This window comes from Gavialis gangeticus, unplaced genomic scaffold, assembly GCF_001723915.1.
Source record: "Gavialis gangeticus isolate Ggan-Ray unplaced genomic scaffold, GavGan_comp1, whole genome shotgun sequence".
In the NCBI taxonomy this organism is placed as follows: Eukaryota; Metazoa; Chordata; order Crocodylia; family Gavialidae; genus Gavialis; species Gavialis gangeticus.
Genome location: NW_017729026.1, coordinates 17,328,024 through 17,351,910, shown reverse-complemented (window position 1 = coordinate 17,351,910; position 23,887 = coordinate 17,328,024). Strand labels below are relative to the sequence as shown.

General features: G+C 41.3%; 1 protein-coding gene across 4 annotated transcripts in view; it reads right to left on the bottom strand.

The window, feature by feature from the left end:
• Nucleotides 1-23,887, bottom strand: part of MCM9 (minichromosome maintenance 9 homologous recombination repair factor) — an 89,313-nt gene that overhangs the window by 59,736 nt on the left and 5,690 nt on the right. For 2 of the 4 annotated variants that reach the window (XM_019520041.1, XM_019520039.1), the window contains exons 2-8: nt 23,874-23,887; nt 20,507-20,823; nt 13,199-13,515; nt 11,028-11,109; nt 9,160-9,360; nt 6,561-6,686; nt 5,149-5,268 (exon numbers count right to left, since the gene is read on the bottom strand). In XM_019520041.1, coding sequence (XP_019375586.1) covers nt 5,149-5,268; nt 6,561-6,686; nt 9,160-9,360; nt 11,028-11,109; nt 13,199-13,515; nt 20,507-20,816 — 1,156 coding nt within the window. In that variant the 5' untranslated portion in view covers nt 20,817-20,823; nt 23,874-23,887. Of the gene's footprint in view, nt 1-1,583; nt 5,269-6,560; nt 6,687-9,159; nt 9,361-11,027; nt 11,110-13,198; nt 13,516-20,506; nt 20,824-23,873 lie in introns of those variants that run through there. The other 2 variants (XM_019520042.1, XM_019520040.1) reach the window with 2 other exon arrangements.

Here is a 23,887-nt window from a genome sequence, read left to right as displayed (position 1 = left end):
AGGGGGGATCAGAAGGCATTGGGGGAGTCACTGTTCCCCCGAGCACAGCCAGGAGTGACCAGGAACAATGGTCACAAGCTAGCAGAGGGTAGATTTAGGTTAGGCATCAGAAGGCGCTATTTCACGGTCAGGGCGGCTAGGGTCTGGAACCAACTTCCAAGGGAGGTGGTGCAGACTCCTACCCTGGGGGTTTTTAAGAAGAGGTTAGATGAACACCTTGCTGGGGTCGTTTGACCCCAGTACTCTTTCCTGCCATGGCAGGGGGTCGGACTAGATGATCTTCTCAGGTCTCTTCCGACCCTAGAAACTATGAAACTATGAACTAGCTGCTTCGCATATGCCTAATACACATACCACTTGAGATCTGGGGACACTATTTCCCACATGCAGAGGCATGCATTGCCATGGCAAAAATAGCACAAATTTGTGGCCCACACGCTCCTGTATGTAAGGTTGGTGTGGGGCAAATTGTCCTGGGTTGGGTAGGGTAGGCTGCATTATCTAGGATCCTGGAGGCCTTCCCGGGGCAGCAGTGGTGCTACTCTGGCAGGCCAGGTTTCCTTTCTGGGGGCGCATGCTTCTGTTGTGTGTACCATGCTGCTTTTTTAGCAGTTTTTTTTTTTGGATGCTGGGATCTGGTGTCAAAAAAACAAAAACAGAAAACCACATTGCAAATTAGCAGCATAGTGAATGGGTGCATGTGTATCATGTGTGGTTTATAGCACCTCAAACTGGTTTGCCATGCTGCAAACTGCACATGCATGCTCATCAGGATGCGCCCTGGGAAGCTTTCAACACTGTTCACCTGCTGTAGGCAGGAGGAAAAAGCACAGCGCTACATGAATTCAGAACCCAAAGGTGCGCTGCTGCAAGCTGTCCCCAGGGAACCAAATGTCCACACCATGTGTGCAAACGACCAGAGTGATAGTGGGATGAGTTTTTCTTCGCACAAGCCCTACCCTTTTCTCTGCACACTATCTACATCAGACCACTTAGAAAGGTAATATGATACAGGCCCCACTGTTAAAAATATGTGATGCATTTTGTATTGTCCATATCCTTTTCCAGATAGGGAGAATTCCTTCACAAAGATATCATATAGCTTAGCAAAGACAGACAAAGTATTGTTTAAAAGTTTTAAAAAAATGCTCCTTTTATCTCTGGCACAATAGAAAATTTCATTCTTCCTTCCTACAGGCACAGGGATCAATGCATTTATCTCCTGCCTGGATTACTAAGACTTGCTCTGCCTCCCATTCCTGTTATATATCTCCCCCCAACTTCCTCATTGAGGTAGACTGCTGTAATCTGACTTTTCCAATAAATCCTGATGCATTTGTACTGAATATTTAGGACTTTAATCCTGATCTTCCAAGCCATCAATGGAATCAGGATTCAGGCATGGTAACTACCTACATACCTGTGATCACGACCCACCCAGACAGCTCTTATATCTGGTATCCAGCTCACAAAAGCTTGAGCAAGCTTGGGGTAATGTTCTTACTCATGGGAATCTCAGCTGAGAAATGGGCTTCCAGAGGAAGACTGACCATTTTCTTACATAAAAAGGCTACAAAACAATGGAAGGAAGAAAAAAAATCTATAATATACATACCAAGCAAAACCTCCTTTACCAAAGAAACTAATTTCATTCAGTTAACTGGGCAACTCGTATATTTACAGAAATAGGTGAAAAAGAAAATATTTTAGATGTCTACATCACTGTCCTGCAACATCTCTCAACACTAGAGTGAAGAGCAATTTATTTTCTTAATGATTTCAGTTTGAAGCGAAGATTACACCACTAATGCCAGCAATTTATCAGTTCCCTTCAGACTCATACTTTTGGTGTAGGGAGTGAGGTGTTTAATATAGGATTGATGCATTTGGTTTCTCTATCTCAAAAAGAATAAGTCTGGAACAATCTGTACTGTACAAGAGGACAGAAACTACATAATGTAAAATGTGTAAAACCATTACAGAAAGCATCATAATTTAACATTTCTCCACGCACAACCATTATGAACATCTGTTGGAGTTGGTGTGTAAAAAGTGAGTTTACAAAGTCAGTATTTTTGGTATTGAAGTATATGCCACTGAAAATACCATACAAGACAAGGGAAAGGACTCATTCTATGTTTTCACATACTGAAACTGAAGGTTAAAGATTAGGGCCATAGTCCAGCAACCAGTTATGTAGATGCTTAATTTTATGCACTTGAGTATTCCACTGGTAGCCCACTAAACTTCTCTTGATATATAAATTAACAGGATCTATTGGAAGGCCCTCACCTCCCCTGTACCTCTTCCAAGTAGTTGCTTAGTAAACACTTACTCTATTTTGTTCATTTTACAGAAGAATTCCCTCAGTTTAATAGAAAGGAAGAGATGCATCTACATCTTACTGATTCAATAAGTTCTTTTTCAATATCTTCTCTTTCTCATATTAAAATGACAGAACCTTATTTCATCACCCTTCTTTCTATTATCCAGAGTTAATCACAGTATGTTAAGTATTTGTGGGTAGACCCTTTCACAGCATTGACAGTATGATACTGGATTATGCTACACTACAGTTAAATGATAAATTCCAGCTTACACTCCACCAGTTTTACACTGTTACGTCTCTACCTGGTATGTCCTTTGAGAATGGTATATTTAATGGTTGATCTTAGCATGAAACTGATTCTTTTTCCTAATAATTTCCAGAAAACTCAATTGAGTTATTTGAAGATAACATTCCAAAAGCAAATGGAAGGTTTACCTCTTCCATTCCTTTGGAACACTTACACTCAAAGGCCATATCCAGATGTGCAGGGGCATGTGATTGCAGCAGCACAAATTTGTGCTGCTTTGTGCCACAGCGCACACCCCTGCACGTGTGCTTTGGTGAGGGACAAATAGTCTTGCTTTGGGCAAAGCGCCCTTTTCCTGTTCTTCCTGGCTCCTGGAGTGCTGAAGCAGCTGGGGCACAAATGAAATAGCAGAGATGCTCTGGCCAGTAGCCAGAGCATCTCCCCAGAGGACCAAGCCTCCATTTGTTCCAGCACATGCTACTGTAGCATGTGCCATGCCGCTTTTCTTGGACTTTTTTTTGCTACCAGGAAATTCTGGCAGCAAACTCTGCCCCCATGCTACAAGTTTGCAGTGCGGGGACACACTTTAACCATCTGGGCATGCAGTGTGTGGTGCTGCAAAGAGGTTTGCGCACCTCAAGCTGCATGTGCCTGTATGGCTGGACGCAGCCAAACAGCTCAAAATGTGGTTGGAAGGTAAATGATTTCCTTCTGTGGTTTGACCTAAGATTCAAACTAAGTTGGCAGCAGATTGTCAGCAATTCTGAAGTTACGAGGGTTTGACTCTTAATTATACTAGGACCTTGTCCATAGGGAAATTCAGTGTGCAGTAAGCTAAACTCTGAATTTAACAGCACACTAACTACTTTCTCCTACCTCTTAATGTGAATACACTTTGTCCAAGTCATAAAGTAGAAACTGTAGTGGCAAGGTACTAATTGCTTCAGATAGAAACACTTGTATTGTGCATTAAGAGCATCCACCCAAGGAGTTAGTGTGGAGCTGCTAGCATGTTGTGTATTCACCCTAGCTTAGAGCCCACTAACTTCCCAAATCCTAAATCTGTTTTTCCCACACAAGTGTAGTTATGTGTCTAGACATACTTCCAGATTCGCATTCATGGAGTGGCTCTTAACAGTTAAAGATGGGAAAATGGTGCATAGACATAAGATTTTTGTGGACTTGTTTTCCTTCTTCCTCTTTTTTTAAATAAAAAATTGACTGAGGTTTAACCATAGGTGGTTTTATGATTTTAGAGGACTTTTGCAAGGAGCGAAGCCCTTAAAGTGCTGAAGCTTCATAAGCCACAAACCAATAGTATAGTAATCATGTTGCTCCAAGCTTGTGATGCAAACACAGTTTAATGTGACTTGGCATCCAACTATTGCTGGATATTTGTTCAATGTCTAGGACACCAGCTTACAAATAGCATTATATGAAAGTGAGAGCTCTGGTAAATTAAGATAAAGCAGAGGTACATGAGCTTGGCTGGCATAAGACAATCATTACTGACAAATTGATCACAACTTTTTACTTCAGGTCAGCATCTGACAAAGACCAGTTCCCTGAGAAACTATACATCAGCCTGGACTACAGTTTGTTCTCAGTTCTTACCATGGACGGATATAGTAAAGACCACCCTTGGCAGAAACCTTCTATGGCTTCTCTGCTAATAGGTTTGCCAACATTTTGAATTCAAAATCAGCAATACACTTATTTTATAACAAATCTTTTGTAGATGGGCTGCACAATGGACAGAGAGATAAGGTACTAGGGAATATAGATATTCTTTTGCTTTTTCCCATTTAAACACACTGCTGTTTCCCAACGTTAAAAAAGGAGCAATGCAAAATGGAATAACACATTTATATTAAATACACCAGCTGAAATTCTTCATATTATACCTGATTTGTGAACATACTGATAGTATAAAAGTTTGCTCAAACTCAGTAAATTTGCTATTTATATTGTCCTCCAGAAAGATTTAAGATATTGGGAACTTGGTTCGATTTGGAACAGTATCTAAATCAAAAAAAGTATGTTCTTGAAAAGCATCTTAATGAGTCAAGGATAATGCCTTAGTTTAAGATATTGCTTTAAAAAAAAAAGAGGCAAACTTGGCATCCGCTCAAAACACACCAAAGAAGAGAAAATAGGAGAAGTATCTACTATGATCCTATTCCATGAAAGTGTCATGCACTTTCTCTGGAGAAATGTCAAATTTGCTATCGTTAGGAAAAGTAATAAAAATACAGGCTCAGATTATCACCATGAAAACTGAGCAGGAGAGGCCTCTGGGCAAGACTCAGTGAGTGTCCCCTAAAAAGGAAGCTCACTACAATCAACCTTTTAGTGCATAAAAAAACAGTAGGGCCAGATTTCTATAGGGAACCATGCCAACTCTCACTTGTCTGACTCCATGGCATTTTTTTGCAAGGACTGTATTAATATAATCAAACTAGTTTATGTTCTTGCTTATATATTCAATACCTCTGTCACTAAAATCACATCCCTAGGTATGCAATAATAAAAGTTAAGAGCACAAATTGGCGCTGGTTGGAATATCAGATACCTGCACTTGTAGAACCAATCCCTGCAGTAAGCACCGATCGTGCCATAATCTTTACTGCATACTTCAAAAATTGAGATTTTCCTGTTCCAGGGTCTCCAACCAACAAAAGATGCGATTCACCTTGGAGGGAAAAAAACAAAAAAATGTACAAAATCTGACATTTCAGAGGAAATACATTGATTGCTACATTTAGAAAGACATGTATAGACATTATTAACTAAATTAATACTTTTAATCCTTGACATAAAATTTAGCTCTTCATATACAATATAATTAATAATTCAGTTGCAAGACTGCCATCTAGCATCACTCAGATATGTGATAAAATAGTATAATTCAGTAACTGCATTTAACCAAATTGCAATATTCAAATTCATTTCACATCATAACACAACTTTTTCCAAAATGATCAGATATCAACCCTTTTCAGAACACTTAGCACCTGGTTTTTGTATTTTAATATGCTTGTTTTGTAGACCTCCCACCCAATGAAGCAATCTGCTACTAGTGCTTAGTTATGATCCCATATTTAACTACTTATTTATTGCAGCAATAAACTAAACAATTCTTTACCTCCTAAGCAATACTTGCAAATGCTTATTTACAACTTCTACCATACTTGTAATTTAACAATATAAAGTAATTACAAAAGTAAATATTCTAGCTATTAACATATCCTTAAAGAGTTCTAAAATTATTTCTCTGTCTTATAATACATTAAAATCACTTAATTTTAAATAACTAAAGTTATAATTATAATTATTAGGCTTCTGAAAACTTTTAAAAAATCCCATGTTTTTATACAAACACCTATTATTTTAGAATTGTTTTGACCTACATAGATTATGACCTACATACCACCTGGCACATGGCACAATTGCCATCCAACAACAGAAGGAGAATCAGCAGGAAGATAACTTACAGTACAAGGTCCAAGAGAAATATACTGCCAATCACAGATGAAAAAATCTGGCTTTACGAAGTGACAAATCAACCCTTTAATTTTTCCTTTCAACACAGGGTAGAGATCCACACTATGGAATATTAATATCCCACTCTCTGATTTATAAAGTTAAAAAAAAGATGATACCTCACTTATCTAAAACAATGGATTGAAGTACTTTATTTAACGGAGCAGTGAAAACATACTCTTACTTCAGGTTATCTTAGAAAAATAAAGAGGTTATAAATAAAAAAGAAAAACAAACATTTCTCTTATTTCCCTGAGTTATACAAGATACGGATACTCAAGACTGATAAAATGTAGTTTTCACCCAGAAAAATGAAATGATTATGTTCCTGCAACTTTACCAAATCTAATACCAATTTTAAATTGTTCTTTTTTTTTCTTGCAAGGGACCAAGCACAAGGGAAGAAATGGACTTCACAGAATTAAAAACAAGAATACGAACCTCTCACTCGAGTTCCTACAGCATCAGTCCTTTGCACACCTCCAGCAAGTACCATAGCAACAGCGAGCTTCACCAGGTATAACCCAAACACCTGAGGACACAAGCTAGCCAAGATTTCATTCCTCCCTAGAAAAGGTGTGAAAAAACAGCACTCAGCACGATTTTGGAGTTAATGTGATGTAAACACACACACAATCGCCTCTCCTATTGATGTATCACTCCACCCAGAGGTATCATTACTCCCAGTGGGCAATTTTCCTAACCAGAGAAGTAGTGTGGGCAGGGGGGGTTTATTTGGATGGGAACCAAATTCAAGATTCCCTTCGTAACTCAGCCCCTTAGAATATCCCTTTGAATCCTGGCACTATGGGCGTTTGCAGACGTAAAAAGATCAAACACCACAAAAAAAATTGATGCTTCACTTTAAATTCAGTACATTCCTGCACCAAGCACCGTGCATGCCCAGAAGAGACAGTGTGTTACTTCAACCCAGCCTGCCTGACATTTGTAAAGATTGGGTGCTTTAGTCAAGCTTTTTTGGCACATTTATCTAAAAGCTGATTGAATACACCAAAAAGCCCTGCTGAAGCGCCCAAACTTTACAAGCACTGTAGAGCCGGGTTGAAGTAATGCACTGCTTTTTCTGGGAAAGCATGCTTCTTGGGTGTTTTTTTTTTTTTTTTTTTTTTTTTTTTGTTAACATTTGCAGGCAGCCATTGTGTTCAGTTAGGCACCATAAAGTCAAGTCCACAACTAGTGTAATCTGGTATTGCTCCACTGATTTAAAAGCAACTATGACATTTAATGCCCAAATGTAGTGTGGGGTAAAACTCAGTGAAGTCTCCTTCTGCATACTCTCTCAAGTACTGCAGTGCTCCATTCTGATCTGATGACTGCTGGCAGGGGAGAAAGGTGTGATGGAATCAGTACTGCTCTCTGAAGCATTGACATTTATCAGAAATTGGGGTTCCAGTCTTACAGATGCTTCTTCACTGGAAGTGCACAAAGCCAATGCAACCAGTCGAGAAGCAAAGGCAGTCCCTTAAATTTCTAAAATGGATTATTTAAACTTGGGTATCAAGTGTGTCAGAAAACTGGGCTAGTCATAGGTACCTGAAGTGGGACTGAGATACAATTTGGGCATGCAGATCCAACACAGCAATCCTGGAAAACCCCAGCCACCACCTAAACCCTGGAGTTGCTTTATCTCCCCAGACTCCTGAAGTTGCATGTGTTTGCATAGGCAGAACTGTCCCAGTCTTGACAGGACTGAGCAACTCAGTGCCTGCGTCAACTTAATCCCAACTAGGAATCAGAATGTAAGTCTTTTTGCTACCAAAGTTTCCTCACAGGCTCAATTCAAGAGGCAGTATTAGAGTATGTATGAGTAATGCACACAGGATCAGGCTCCTCACAAAATTTAGTGGTGGCCATTGCTTTCTTTAAGAGCCAGCAATAATAACGGGGCTACCACTTCTGTCCAATAGGTCTAATGGTTGGAGCTCTCCCCGTAGGCCAGTGGTTCCCAACCTTTTTGGAGAGGGGAGGGGGGTTCCCCCATGTGCCCATGCCGTGCTCGGCAGCGAACCCTGAAGCGCTGCGCATGGAAACGCTGACAGCGAACCTGGAAGTGTTCATCTTGAACACTTTGTGACCCTAGGTTGGGAACCGCTGCCTTAGGCAGTAGCAGACCAAGGTTCAATTTCCTCCTGTCTGAAGAGAGAGGAACCCACATATACAATATATCTGGAGAGTGCCCTAACCACCAGCTACAAGCTACTTTACATGGAAACACAGTCCATTCTGCTGAAGTTGTACCACTGTTCAGAACAGAAGTCAAGATTCATGTGACAAGAAGGAGCCTGACTCTGATGCCTAGTGGTCAGAGCACTTACCTTCGAGGGAATCCTGGGTTTCAGTCCTTGCTGTCAAGATTATGGCTGTATTTTAAATAGTCATTGGTAAAATACAGCAAGAGTCCTTGGACTATACAAGATCTGGCCCCCACAATTCCTTCTGCATGGTGTAGTTTTTTCTTGATTATAAAACTCCATTGTTCCTCTCCATATCATACACATATAATTTGATGCTCATACTGAGTCCTTGTAAAAGGATGTTACATAAAACACTCTGACAAGTACACTGGCACAAAGCTCAGAAGAAGAAAAATCATGGTAGTACATTTTTGGTGTGGATTTCAAGGACGTAATACTTTTTTCAACTAATAATAGTAACCAAAAAAAGCAAATTAAGTAAGAATTTATATCTCATGTTTGAAAATTATGTATAGCAAGAAATTATTTCTCAAACTGCCATGACAAGGCTGACAGACATAACAGTTAATTTAAAGTAAAATTAAGTTCCTTGGAGTTCTGTCCTATTGGCCTGAGATAAACTCTGATAGATTAATATAGGATTTGCTATCTTATGATACCCCTGAAATGAATGGGAACCAAATGTGCTCTCCTCCTCTGAAAACCTGCCCAGCATTCTCCAAGGAGGTCTGTTGGATGGGGGAGCAAAGCAAATATACTGTCAATAACATAATGTTGCCTCCGCCAGTATCTGCACACAATGTTGAAAATGTTAATCTACAAACCTGCTAAGGGATTACTCTTATGTTTTTCCCAGAAGTCTTCAAATTCCTTGCGGACCTCCTCATCAATTATAACTCCTGCTAGTTGTTCGTTATTTACTTTAATGTAATTGGCTTTCAAAACAATCTCAAGGTCACAGCGCACATCCTGATGGAAGGGTTTCCATCTTTGCATTACCACTCCATACACTGTGATGTCATCACCTGGGTGTAGGGACAAAAATAGTCACAATAACATCCCAGTTAGTGGATGCAGACATCTCAGCTAACATCTAAATTAAACGTATAATGAGGTAGTTTAGAGTAGACCACATAATGAGGTAGTTTATCAACAGTAGAACAGCTGTTGATAAAATGGAAAAATGGAATTACTCAAACTACTGTAGGTCTAAAACAGACATTTTTATGAGGCTTTTTAATGTCTACAAATAAGATATAGAACAACTATTTTGTATTTTTAAATACTGAAAATCTAAAGCAAACAAAAGGAACAGGTTAATCCTTCTTAGGAGTTGTAAAAGTACTGTTGGGTTAAAAACACATTTTTCTTCCCCATCTCACAAACAGCATTGACAGACATGACACTTGTTTCCTTTTTCCAGTTTTCTTATTTTATGTGAATGAAGTGAGAAGAGTCATGGCAAGTTTTATCTGGATCAGTATCATTTTCAGATTATCATGCACTAGTAGGACACTTCAGTATATTATTATTAATAGAACCTATTCAATTGTGTTAAAAGAAACTTCAGCTGAACTTACTAAAACAAAAATGGACACAACTTTGCTTTGACAGAGCTCTATGGGTAGTTCTAGTAAATATTTCCAGTTCTGTGGGTTTTTTTCTTTTGTTTTCATTATCCATATTAAATTATGAGTATAGTTAGTCAGAAAACTCCACTTTGGTTAAAAGAAAAAAGAAACTCTTCGCTCTTTTGTTTTGGCATAGAGAGGTGAAATTCTATGTACTGTAACTGTTTGCCTTCTGATAGTGCAATAATTCTGTACTTCTGTCATTCCTCTCCTCCATTTTTTTCTTTAAGTTTACCAAAATCAAATGTGCCCACTGATGCCTGGAACATTCCCTCATATCTTTTAAATAAATTGGATGTGGTATTAAAAAATTAAGGCATTAGAAACAAACAGAAAAATACCACCAAACTAAATATGAGACCTAATTTTTTTCTCAGCTAGTTAGGGGATCTACTATCTTGGCTCAGACTAACAGTCTATCTAGTTCTGTTTCCCTTCTACAAGAGTGGCCAGTACCGATCAAAAACCCTGGCCAAAGTGTTGCTTTGAGTTAGGATGATTAATGCTGAATGCAGTATTTCTGGTATAAGTTTACAGAACCAAATTGTAATGTTCTGAATATTATTTCCCATTCTTTATGCAGCTTAATGTTTCTTACTTTTTCTGACTGTCCCTACAGGCTAAGCAGGCATTTTGTTTGTTGTCCTTCTTACATGGTAAGCCACGGTACATGGCTTTCCAAACCAAAGAGGTGCACCACACCCTGGGTCAATCTGGCCATGTGTCCCAAGGCATCTAGTTCTGTACAAATCTAATTGAACATTAACAGGTCTCAAAATTTTTCTGAAGGCTGTGAAACATTGCACGGCAAAGGCAAGCTGCCAAAATATCATGACGTCATATACGGGAATGATATTTTCTGTAATAGTATTAAGTTGTCAGATTAAGACACAGAGTTAACACAACAATGCTGTGGCATACAAGCTTATCCCATCAGACAAGTCCTCAAAACTAATGTCTGTATTGGAGATGCGTTCTTTCAAATTAATTATAAGGTTCAAAACATTCTAGGTTTAATCAAAAAAATATATAACTTCAAAACGGAATATTTCAGTCCTCACCAGACTTGCAACTATCAACTAAATCATCTTCCAAGACAACCACCATAGAGCGAGGAATGCTTCCAACAGATAGTCTTTGAACCTAGGAAACAAAAACAAAAAATTATGTATTTTTCACAGGTATACCATCTAACAACCATATACTGTTGCTTTAGGTTGCAAAGGAACCTTTGGCTTGTGCACCAGTGACCCATCTTCTTTTCCCCACGGAGGTGGTCATCACAGAATTTACATAATGAACCTGCTACTTTTTCAAGGACTTCAATGGAAATTTGCTATCAACAACAACAAAAACAGAATAGGGTCTTAGATTATCCACTGGCACCTGTCTCCTGAGGTGCCAAATGGCTTCAACGTCTTGTTGGAAGGAGCTCTACCAGAGCAAGGTCATTTTCAAAAACTGAACTTATCGACTGAGAATTTCTTCAGGCGTATTTTCAATAAAAAAAAGTACAGGCATTTATTCAACAATAAATACAGGCATGAACACCTCCCTAAAAAGTAAATGTCCACCCATTCTTAAATTATATATGGAAAGAGGACCTAATGATATATGTATTTGAGCCAAGCTTCAGATTTGCAGAAAGTTTACATGTGGGTCTGCTTCCCCAAAAAAATACCAGCAGGGGAAAACAAATCAAACACAAGGAGAAGAATACATATTGACAAGGACGTCAGTAATTGTTGTACTTATCTTTTCCTCCAGGGAACAGCCTATGCAATCTTGTCATAATCTATTTCTGTCTAAATCATTTTTTTCCAGCTACACACAAAATCCTACCATAACGTTAAAATGTACACTATAGACAGAACAACAATCAGTAGTACCTTTTCTTTTATAGCAAAGGCTTATCCATATTGGGATTATAGATTAATTTATTCTCTGGTGCCTGGAAACTATTTCTATATTTTTGTCTCACATAGGAGTGCTACAGGCAGTGGATACTGGTGGCAAATCCATGGTTTCTGGCAGATATCTCCTATACACAGGGTCAATTCACCCCTGGTTTAATTCCACTGACTTTTTCGTACTATCAAAGAATTTGTCTCCACAATGCAGATATTTTGGGGATGCAGTAAAAAAGACGGGAATTAAAGTCCTAATAAAAATTACCTTAAACGAGAACAAAATGAATAAGCAACTTGGGAATCATGCAATCAGAAATACTTTTACTCCCTCACTCACTGGTTATTCTTAAATTTAAAACATTTTTTTATTTCATTCCGCATAGTGCTGTTTTTGCATATGTGATGTTCCCACACATATTACTCTGAACCCTCTTATTTTGGAAAACCTAAAACAGGTCAATTAAAGAAAAAGAATTATGAATAAAGTTACCGTACTGAACCAAGAAATACAAAATAAGAAAGACATTAACTACAACGCATCTTATTTGTTTTCATATTCCGTAGAGCTTAGACTTTTTCAGCTCTTTGGACTGGGTTGCTTGGCGCTGAAAAAATATCTCCCCATTGTACTTAACTTTCTCAGCTAAACAAAAGTCTTGGACATTCACTTAGGGCTAACTGTTAAACATAGGAATACATATTGCCTCAGACAACAAAACATCTAGTAACCATTTGAGAATGTGAGTACAGATTGACAGGCACAGATATCTGTAGATATGCTAAGATGCAGCAGTGCTACCTACAGCTGGCATTTACCAACAGAGAGCTAAACTGATTCTAGGCGAGCCATCTCAAACATCATTATCTCACACATACAATCTATGCACAGTTGGCTCAAACAGACAATTTGCATGTAGTGTTATACATTTTGAAAGCCCCATGCTTTGGATGTGGATATTGTGATGCATAAAAATAACTTAATTTACCTAGTACAGGAATTTTAGTAGCTATAAGCTTCATTTTTCAGTTCTTTATCTTAAAAGAGTCTGACCAACAAGACAACGCTGCCCTCCCACTGCACCAATTGTTTCAAATAACTGTAAATAGTTTACAACTTTTCTAGTTATGATGGCATCTTAACAAACTTATTAATGATCAAGGGACAAATTCATTGTTGACATAAGCAGGTGCAGTTCCACAGAAGTTAATGGGTTTGCACTAGCTCATGACACTAGCAGATAAGTCCACACCACTCTTCCTATAATTATTTTTTCATTGCATTCTTTTTTTTGTTTTAACAACAGCCACCCTCCATATTTTACCTGTTCTTGAATTTTGATTTCTTGATAGTCTCTGCAACTGGTGGGAGCAGCGTTTGTTCCTGAGAGACAAGTGAATTTGGATGAGTTGCAGCCTTCTTCATTTGGGCAGGCTGATGGACGACAGAAAGCATAGTACTGCTCAAAATCAGCCTTTACAACAAATATATGTTTGCATTTATTACATATATAATTCCGCTCGAACTCCAGGACCTTCACTAAACTAGTACGAATAACAGTACCAGTAACAGACAAGAAGTGATCCACATCTCTGGTTTTAGGGATATGTTCTCTGGTTAGCTCTGGACAAACAGGCAAACCTGTCAATAAAGATATATAAAGTATTAAGAGCATGAAACTAAATTTACAAATATGTAAGGTGTATATACGTTAGCTGCTCAGGGAAAAAGATATTTTCTCAATTGGAAAAGGAGCGAGAAGGAATAAATAAAAGATAGATACATTAAGAGTCACAGTCACTTCGTTAATCTGACACTATACTAGTCACAAATATCAAAACACATTAAAAGATTAACACAGAACACAAATATAATAGCATTATTACCCTATTTTTACAAGCTCTAAATAATAATTCATAATGAATAATTTGAAATATTTTTATTTTTTCTGTTCATGAAATACCTGCAAACAGATCCTGGTACCCTCAAATATACTCATTAAATTGAATTATATAATGACCTTCTAGTGAATTTGATTTACTCTTCAGCATCCTATTTGTAATATGAAATTTGAATTGTGCTGTTTGGCTGTGATCAGGCCCATAAATCACGTTTCTCTGATTAAAGAAGCATAATTCATAATCTGGTGTGAACCCTCAGACAAAATTAACTTAAAATTCACATTCCGTGAACATTTGCTCTTACATCTCGCTTTCCATGAAGATCCATATCAGTAAGAATTACTTTCAGAAGAGCTGCTGGAAAGTTAACCTAAAGAGATTACGAATGCAACCAAAACAAGTTTACTTACTAGTTCAAATATACATGACAGAATATTTTTGCAGTACTTGCCCCTTCTAATTCCACCCTAAGTCAGTTCCATTTACTTGTACTACACCCTCCTTTTAGCTGTGCATAAGGCACTTTGCACCATATATCCCAAAACTTTCAAAGCAAATCTGTTCAACATTTTTTATTTGAAACAACATCTTTCATTTAAAATCTGAGCAAAATTTAGGGAAGGGAAGGGTGTTAAAAAGGACTGCAACTAGAGTTTAATTAAAATGTTTTGGGTTGACCCAAAATAATTTATTTCAGCATTTTTGTTTCACTAAGACAACCCAATCTTACCCTTCCTCCCTCAAATTTCTTTTCACCACATTAAAATTCCATTCTTTTATAGCTCTACTTTGGCAGAATTTTTTTCCAGCAATAGGTGTGATTTTGATGACATTTATAAAGCATAGCATATCTGACACCAGAGAGAGAGCTACAGCATTTCAACTGGCTGATGCACATTTATATGGCATGATTGTGAGTGACTATGAGAAGTGCAGAGAGATTGAATTTGGAAGCATGTCAGTCAGTTGTGGTCTGTCTAAGCTCAGCAGGCCCATTGGGATACTTTGGTTGAGGCACACCAGCTTCCGTAGCCAACAGCATTACAAGGGAGCAATGTGGCTAGCATTCTTGTCCAGCTGCTTCAGACTCTCCTGCCCAATGAACATATTTAGAGTAACAGATAGCCTCCACTCTGAACATTTTACACTGTTTGCCAAACTCTTCATCTGATTCATACAGGAGTTTTAGTAATGTAATGAGTTTTAATAATAATGTAAATAGTTCAACTTTACATGACTGCTTAGCCATTGAGAGTACACTGGTGTCCAAGCTAGTGGTAATTAAGCAAAAACTCCATTATCTGTTAACAGATATCCAGTGAAATAAAATTTACATGCAAACCTCTATAATACTAAAGTTCAAGTGGACAAGTGCATCTTGTAATTTCCCCAGAAGCAAGAGGAACTTGTACAGCTAAGCATCTTCTCTCTCAATCCAATGCACCAGAATACCAGGGCATATGCCAAGGCTTCTCTCACCCCCTCTGAGTAGAAAGGGCCTTCACCCAATTTTGAATTCCTGCAGACCCTTTCCTAGTCAAGATTTATGTCCTTGATGCACTGAGACCACATTCTCAAACACAGCACTAACCACACTACTTTTCCTCACTGCCGTCAGAAACCTTACATGACAGATCCCTCAGATCTTGCTTAGGGCTTCTTCCTAGTGACTCCACAGAAGGAGATGGGCCATATCCTTTCCCTTCCCACCCTCTTTGGAAAAACAATGAACAATCTTCACAAATGGAATTAGAGAGTTTCCAAAGCCCTATGCCCATTAAATGGACAGTAGTATTCTTAGGAAGTTAGGCTGAAAGAACCTTTGGTCCTTCAAACTACTTTTTCTTTCTGCAGCAGTAATCAACTTTTCTGTAAGTGTGGTCTATCCCAGGGCTGCTCAACTCTCAGCCCATGAGGCAGATCTGGCTCACAGAACCATACTATATGGCCTATGCTGTTCCCCTCATGGCTAAAAATTTGGCAGCCAGAGAATGGCTGCAGCTAACTACCGTTCCCCTGCTATCAAATTTCCAAACATGGAAGGAGCCCCATGGGCCAGAAAGCATGGCCTTGATTGAGCTAAGTGGGGCAGCAAGGAGGCACGCAGGAGCAAAGCAGTGTGGGGCTGAGTGGGGTGGCACAGATGCACGCGGGGCTGAGCCAGGTGGTGTGGAGTTAAGTGAGGCAAGGCCAAGCACAGTGGCATGGGACATGATCCTAGCACATGGGGCTCAATCTGGCCCATGGATCAGCTGTGTGCCATTTATCCATCCCAGGGGCCAAAAGATTGAGCACCACTTGTCTACCCAGAAGTTATTATGCCCTCAGACCTTCAACCGTATCTTTTGTATCTTAGTGTGTAGCCTAAGAGCATGTCAAAGAACAAAAATGTTCATTATAAATCTAAAAGCTAAGCCAGATCATTAATAAAAAGATGTAGAAAAAACATTAATTCATCCCTACTGTTACAAACACAGGGAGAAGCATCACAATAGCTGATCTTCAAGGGGTAGCAAGCAGGAGGCTATGCATCTTTTTTTACCTCTCATAATTGTTGGTTGTATAAAAGCTGCATAAATCATAAAATAAGTAGAAAACTTTTATTTTTTGCTAACGGAGCTCATATAATAGAATTACAGGAATTGCAGTTCAGATTCTATTCTTTGATGTACATACTGTAATGACAATAACTGTGAAATCAAGCTCATTTGAGGGAAACACCAGATATACAATACAACTCAGATTCTTCTATCTCAGCACTACTAAAAGATTAAGTAGATATTGATAAATCAAAGGGAGGGATGTAGTGGTTCACTATGGTGCAGTGATAAACAAACCCTGATGAACATCACTAAGGTCTGACAGATTCTTCAGAAAATTTTGGTAACAAGACGAGAATAATACTCAAAACCCACTTATTATAGGTTGATGGATTTCAGTACAGTATGTCACCATATCACAAAAGTCATAACAGCTCCTGGGAAACGAATGTAAATGGAAACTGAACCACTTAGCTCAGTTTTCCGAGTGTCCTTCATATACAATAGCCTAGCATTTTAGTAACTTTTGGAAAAGCTGCTTTCACACCTGGCCACAACCTTGGTAACAGATTTGCTGTCATGTTACATTGTGACAAAAGGGATGAAACTTGCTTTTATTGTTGATCACTTCTCTCAACAATGTACCATATTTTCTCATATTCTACATGCCCCCCAAATAAGACACGCCCCCTGTTTGTGGAAGGCAGAATGGAGAAACAAAGATTTTTCTGGAGTCATAGCTGAGCATATGGAAGAATAAATCCTCCTGGAAAAACAAAGTGTCCAGGAAGTGTGGCATTCCAGGAGACAGCCTGGGTGAGGCAGCAGAAACTTCTTGGTATGGCAGGACAGCAGCAAGGCCCCAGACTCTTGCAGGGGCAGAAGCAAGACTGTTACTTCTTTATATAAGTTCCTATAATCAGGTGTGTCAAACGTATGGCTGGATCCAGCCTACAGAATCACTCCATCCACCCTGCTGGTAGTCCAGCAGGCTACCAGAAGTTGGGGGGTGTTGCCTGGCACAGAATAGGGGTCCCTGGACCCCAAAGAACATGGTCATAGGTGGCAGCCCCCCAGACCTGTGCTGCCACCCAAACACAGTTCTGTGCTGCTATGCAAATGCAGTCCCACACTGCTGCATGCCTCCAGATGAGTATTGCTGCCTGAACATGGCCCCGCACTGCCCTAGACCCACTGTAGTTGCTGCTGGTCCCACAGATCTGGCCCTGGAGGAACCCCTGCAGTTCAGATCCAGTTTGGGACCCCAGGTGAGTTTGGCACTCCTGCTGTAAATAATAAAGTATAGATTCTACACCATATATTAAAGATTGCCTGCAGCAGCTCACTTGCCCTGAGCTGGCTCAATTGCTGCTTCAGGGACAAGTGACAGTGTTTCACCAATAGATAATGCAAGTTCTTTAGTGGCTGTGAGGAAGTTAACACTGGACTCTCTCCCTCTATCTGCTCGATCATGAAGAAATGGCAGCTATCTGAGCACAGTGTTTGTATGCTTTTATTTCCGCAAAAACAAATCAGCTTCCCTACTTAAGAAACGTACTCCAGTTTTGGAGGGCTGACTCCAGGGCTAGGGACAGACATTACACATAAACTGGTTTAAGTTATCAGAAACTGATTTAAACTTGTAACAGAACAGAAGTACAGTGCACATAAACCAGTTTCAAAATGGCTGAAACCAGTTTGAGATAAACCTGGTTGAATGTAGTATCAGACTTAACTGATTTGGGTCAAACTGGTTCATGCAATGTCTGTACCAGACCCCCCGCTAGTTTAAGTTAAACCAGTCCCTCAGCATGCTCTCTGGGTTAGACTCTCTTTGCCATTAAGGCAAAGTGGGCAGGGAGGGGGTTAATTCTTCCCCTTGCCCTCACTGCAGTGGTCCCTGGGGGACAAAAGGGATAGAGGGAGGGATTAACCTCATCCCTGCCCCCTTCACCTTAATGGGGTAATGCCGGGACGGCGTCTGGCTGTGTCCTGCTGCTAGAGCAGGAAGGGGATAGGAGAGGGCAACAGCTGCTGCCAGAGTGCTTAGGAGGGGGTTTATTCCCCTTGCCCCTTCCCTGTCTCACGGGCAGGGACTGTAGCTGTCCCAGCATGGCCCCATTAAGGCTAAGGGAAGGCAGCCCCACACAGAGCCTCCCCCCTTCCTTCCTGCCGCATGTCAGTGGGGAGCAGGGGAGGAAAAAGAGGAGGGGAAAAAGTACCCCTCCAGCTCTAAACAGAGCCCCGCTCCCAGGGCAGGGAGGGGAGAGAAGCAGGGGGATGAGTACCCCTCTGCAGCCAGGCAGCCCTGTACAGAGCCCCAGTCCCAGCCCTGAGGCAGCAGGGAATGGAGGGGACGAGGGGAAAGAGTCCCCCCTAGCACCAAACAGGCCCTCTGTCCCCATGGGGGAGGGGGAAGAGTCCCCCTCTGGGGCCAGACAGTCCTGCACAGAGTCCCCCTTCCCACCCAGATCAGAAGGCATTGGGGGAGTCACTGTTCCCCCGAGCACAGCCAGGAGTGACCAGGAACAACGGTCACAAGCTAGCAGAGGGTAGATTTAGGTTAGACATCAGAAGGCACTATTTCACGGTCAGGGCGGCTAGGGTCTGGAACCAACTTCCAAGGGAGGTGGTGCAGGCTCCTACCCTGGGGGTTTTTAAGAAGAGGTTAGATGAACACCTTGCTGGGGTCATTTGACCCCAGTACTCTTTCCTGCCATGGCAGGGGGGTCGGACTAGATGATCTTCTCAGGTACCTTCCGACCCTAGAAACTATGAAACTATGAACCCTGTGCCAGCGGGGGGGGAGGGGAGGGGGGAGGCATGGAGAAGAAGGAAGAGCGGGAAGAGTCCCCCTCCAGCACTGCATAGAGCCCCCCTCCCTACCCCATGGCCATGGGGGGAGATGGAGGAGGGGGAAGAATCCTGCTTTGGAGCCACAGAGTGCTCTGTGCCTGGATTGCTCCTGGCAGTAAGGGAGCTGCTGGAGTGGGCAGAGCTCTCCCCTTCCCCTTCTCGTTCCCCTCTCTTCCCTCCAGCCACAGGGGTCTGGCCATGCTCCCTCTTCCCCCACTCTCCAAACCCTGCAGGCCAAGGTTTGGGTTTAAACCCTTCCTCAGTCTTACTCAGGCCTACCAGGGCCTGGCCATGTGCCCCCTTCTGCCCAGCTTCCCTATGAAAGGGAAGGGAGGGTTGCTCTAGCACCCCTGGGCTTTTGGCCTGAGCCACTGCAGACACGTACCTGCATTTCTAAAATGAAAACAGAATGTCTATCCACTTGCAAACTGGTTCAATCTTTGCAGGTTAGACTAACCTACAAAGATGGAATCACTTCAGGCTTGGGCTTTTTAAATGTCTGTCCCTAGCCTAGAGGAAAATGTGTGGGTCTGACACGTTGAGTAAATACAGCTTTCTGCCTTAAGAGCCAGCAGTTTAGGGTAAGGCTTCATCTGCACCACAAATATCAATTTATGTCAGAGGAAAAATTACAATACAGTTATCCTCCATAATGGAGAAAATGTAAGTCTGTTTTGTAGTGTATATTAGCTCCAACCTTATCCCCAAATTGTACAAAAACACCTGTAGCAGCCAAGCTACTAAAGGAATAAAGAGGGACCAAAAAAAAGGTATAAAACGCACACCATCTACAGAATACCCTACTATTTTTATGGAGTGCTCTCCCTATCAGCTGCAGACTCACAGGGTTTCCTGTCCCCTAAACCTGACAGGTAAAATGGCACAACAAATAGGCCTGTCCCCTGAACCTGCAATGAGCTCCAAGCATCAGGGCCTTATATTGTAGTAGACGGTAACAATAACTGCTTTTCTATACTGGTCTTCAGAATTTCAAATGCTACTTGGGCTATTTAACTTCTCTAACCCTACCAACCTTTGTATCTTGTCAAAGTTTTTTGTTCTCTCAGTGAAGCTTTATAGAATAAATAATGACTTGCTGAAAGTGTTTTTCTCTCTCTGTTAACATATGCTGTAGTTTCTGCTTTCTTAAATACATACCATCAGTTCTTTCTTGACATTAAATATGGACATTGTAAAAATAAAATCAACTAGCACACAGTAAGTTTTCCCACCAGACAGTCCAATATTTACTACTAGACAGCATATAGTAGAATTTTTTTTGAGTAAAAGATAGATCTACCACATATCGTGGAATTACACATATAAATGACTCACCTGATATCCTGACATGAAGATTCTGCTTGATGCTAAGACCATGATTCTGGGAAGTGGGCTGCAGAGCCTCCAGAGCTGCTCTGCGTAATGCATTGTCAAAAATAGGGAGCACTTCATTCGGAAATGCATTGAAATACTCTCCAATTTCCATATTGGTCTCAAAAAGAGTCAGGGCATCAACAACAATCGGATAATGTTTCTCATCATCTTGCTCTCTTAAGATATGCAAAATGTCATTTTTGTGATGTTCCAAAACGTAGGATTCAAACACTTGTCCAATTAGGTTTACTTGGTCAGTGTTCAATAACATATTGAACCTATGGGCAGAAAAAAAAATTAATATCCCCCAAAACAAGTCTAACTTTTTTTTAATACACTTGCTGAGGCTGCAAGCCCAGAATGTAATCTATTTTAATTTACAATAAATAGATTGCATGTCAAAACAAAAGTAAGACTATGCAAGATTGTGTCTCATTTACTAGATTGCAATATAGATGCTCTGTAAAGTGCTTTGAAATTTGTGAATGAGAAATACTGAACAGCAAGTATGTATCAACTTTAGCTAAGGGGCATAGTCTAAGCTCCTTATGCTCTTATTTAACTTTAAACATTTCTGCATCTATCTCAAGTTTCAATGGGTGACTACTCTTGACTCCAAGGCAGCCACTCCCATAGCATGGGTTGAAACCTCAAATGGTGTCATGAGCCTCACAGAACTTCAGTTATAGCAGTCAGGCTTTTCCTAGGAGCAGGGTCACAAGAGGACTCACAGTGGGACTGCCCACTCTAGAGAAGATTGGGAACCACTACTCTAGAGGCCCCTTTTCTAACTGAAATTATACACCAGCTTCAAGAGGCCTAGTCCTGTTGTACTTAGTCCCATGTTTGTGGGACTGGGGCCTTAAAATTTAAACTTCTCAAGGTGGAGATTGTATCTTACCTACAGATACAGACTTTCCCTGTAGCTGTGGATAAATGGTTAACACCTTGTGGGGAACAGTGAGTTATAAATACTCCCAAGCTATAACCATAAAATAAACCAGTTAAAGCAGCAGTTTGCAGTGTTTATGCTCTGATGTTTTCCTTTGAGGCAGAGGTCAGGGTAGAGTGGCACCTTAAATATCTAAATCAGAGATGCATGAGCTTTCGTAAGCAGGGTGGCTTCTTTCACCAGGTGCTGTGAAGAGACTGCAGGCCTTTTTGCTGCTTTCAAGGGATCGTGGGCCAGTGCCCACCAAGAAAAACTATAAGCCTCCCTTGAAAAGAGAGACCATTGAGAAAGCAAGAACTGATTTCTTGGGACGAATAAAAAGAAAACAGGGAAGGGAGTGAGGTCACAGGTTAACAAAAGGGATCTGGATGAGGGCATTGAGTAGAGCACACTGGCCAGAGCCCAATGCTCCCTGAATGAGTCAAGGGAGCCTGTGGATGCTGACCAGTGAAAATATGCCCAGAGACATGAGAGACTGCAGGCCTATTTGATGTGCCGAAAGATCATGGGCTTAGGCACATCATAGAATGGAGACACATCAACTAATTTTGGGGGTCAAATAAAAAGAAAACAGGAAAGGGAGGGAGGTCATAAGAACTGCCATTTTGCCCAGTCTCCTGCATCATATAGGGTCAGGGTGGAGACTGAAAGGGAGAATGAACTGCATAGACCAGCATTTTTTTCCCCTACTGTTCCTCCCACTTGCAGCCTCCAGAAGTTAAGGTCCAGGAAGTTCCGATTCAGAGACTGTATCCCCGAGTCCCATGCTCCATGGGGCATCCCTTTCCTCCAAGAATCAGCCCAACCCTTTTGAATCTGGCTAAACTGGCAGCTTCTACAGCATCCAGCAGCAGCAAGCTCCATGCCTGAATGATGTGCTGCATGAAAAAGAACGTCCTCATGTTAGTTTCAAACATGCTTACTCCGATGAGAACCCAGCACAGGTCACAGCTTCGTAACAAGGGATCCAGATGGCGATGCAGAGCACAGCCAGAGCCTGCTGCCCCCTGAATGAGACAGGGGACAATGCCTACTGAACTTGCCCGAAGACGTGACAGAAGGCAGGAGGCAGAGCTGCCGAATAGAAAGTTGTGATTACAATACGCAGGGTAGAGATAGGGGAAGGAGACAGGATGGGAGCACTGCTGGGAAAGGCCAGGTGGGGAGGAGAGAGGAAAAAGGAGCTTCACCAACTTGGGGTCATAAAAGCTTTTTTTTTCTTTTTTTTTTAAAGAAATTTTTTTGTGTCCCTGGTCAAATTAGCCAGATAAGTTCCAAATCCTTTGAATCCTTCACGAACCATATGTGCCCCTTCTACCCTGACTCCAGACCCTTCAGCCTGGAGCTTCAGATACTTCCAAATATTTTGGCAAGCATCCTATGTGCAGGTCGAAGCCCGGGGCTTAGGGTTAGGATGCCCCCAGGTTTTGCTTCCCCTCAGCCATATGGCTGCAGAAGCAAGCTAGGAAGGAATCTCCCGTTTCCATAAAGCTGGTGTGTAGCCGAGATTCTCCTGCTGGAAGCTGGCCACTGGGAAGTTAACTATGAGGCTCCTGTAGGGAGTCCTGTCCCCAAGCAGACAAGAGTGCACCCTCCACTACACAGTGCCATTTTAATTGCATTACCTTGTCAGAGTATTTCCCCTGCCAGGGAAGTATATGGAGGTCATAAAAACTAAGCCAGGGAAAGGGGTGGGAATGGCAGGTGATGCTTCTGACGGACCTGATCGTTAGTGCATCTCCGATTGCTTCTGGCACAACAGCACTTCATGGTGACCCTGCCACCCAGCAGGTCAGTCAGGCCGACCCCACCTGGGGTCGAGCTCGGCACCAGTGTCGCCAGGTACATGATAGTGATCATATTTGTACCATCATTTCAACCTCTGTGCAATGTACGATCAATAACAGTAAAAGCGTTCAAAACATACAATAATTTTTGAGGCAGCCAACTGATGTTGCACATGCAAAAAAAAAAAACAACCAACCCAGGTCACTCACAGGGAGTCTGAACTGACTTTTGGGGGGAGGGAGGGTTGTTTTGTTTAAATACATTTTTCATGTTCCTAGCCAAATCAGTCAAATCAAGTCCAAATCCATGAGTCAGTCCAGAGCCATAAGTGACCCCACAAGTGGCAAACATCCTCCACCCCCTCCAGGGGCTTCAGGTATTTCCCAAGTCTTTTGGCAGGCATCCTACGTGCAGGACCCAGCCCAGAGGCTTGGGGTTTGGATGCCCCCACGTTTCGCCTGCCCTCAGCCACATGGCCCAGGAGCAAGCTAGGGAGGAGCCTCCCATTTCCATACTGTGGGCTTGAAGCCCCAACACCTCGGCATACTAAACCGCGCCAGATGAACAGTTATCCCTGGGAACGCTTACGGAAAACTGCCTTC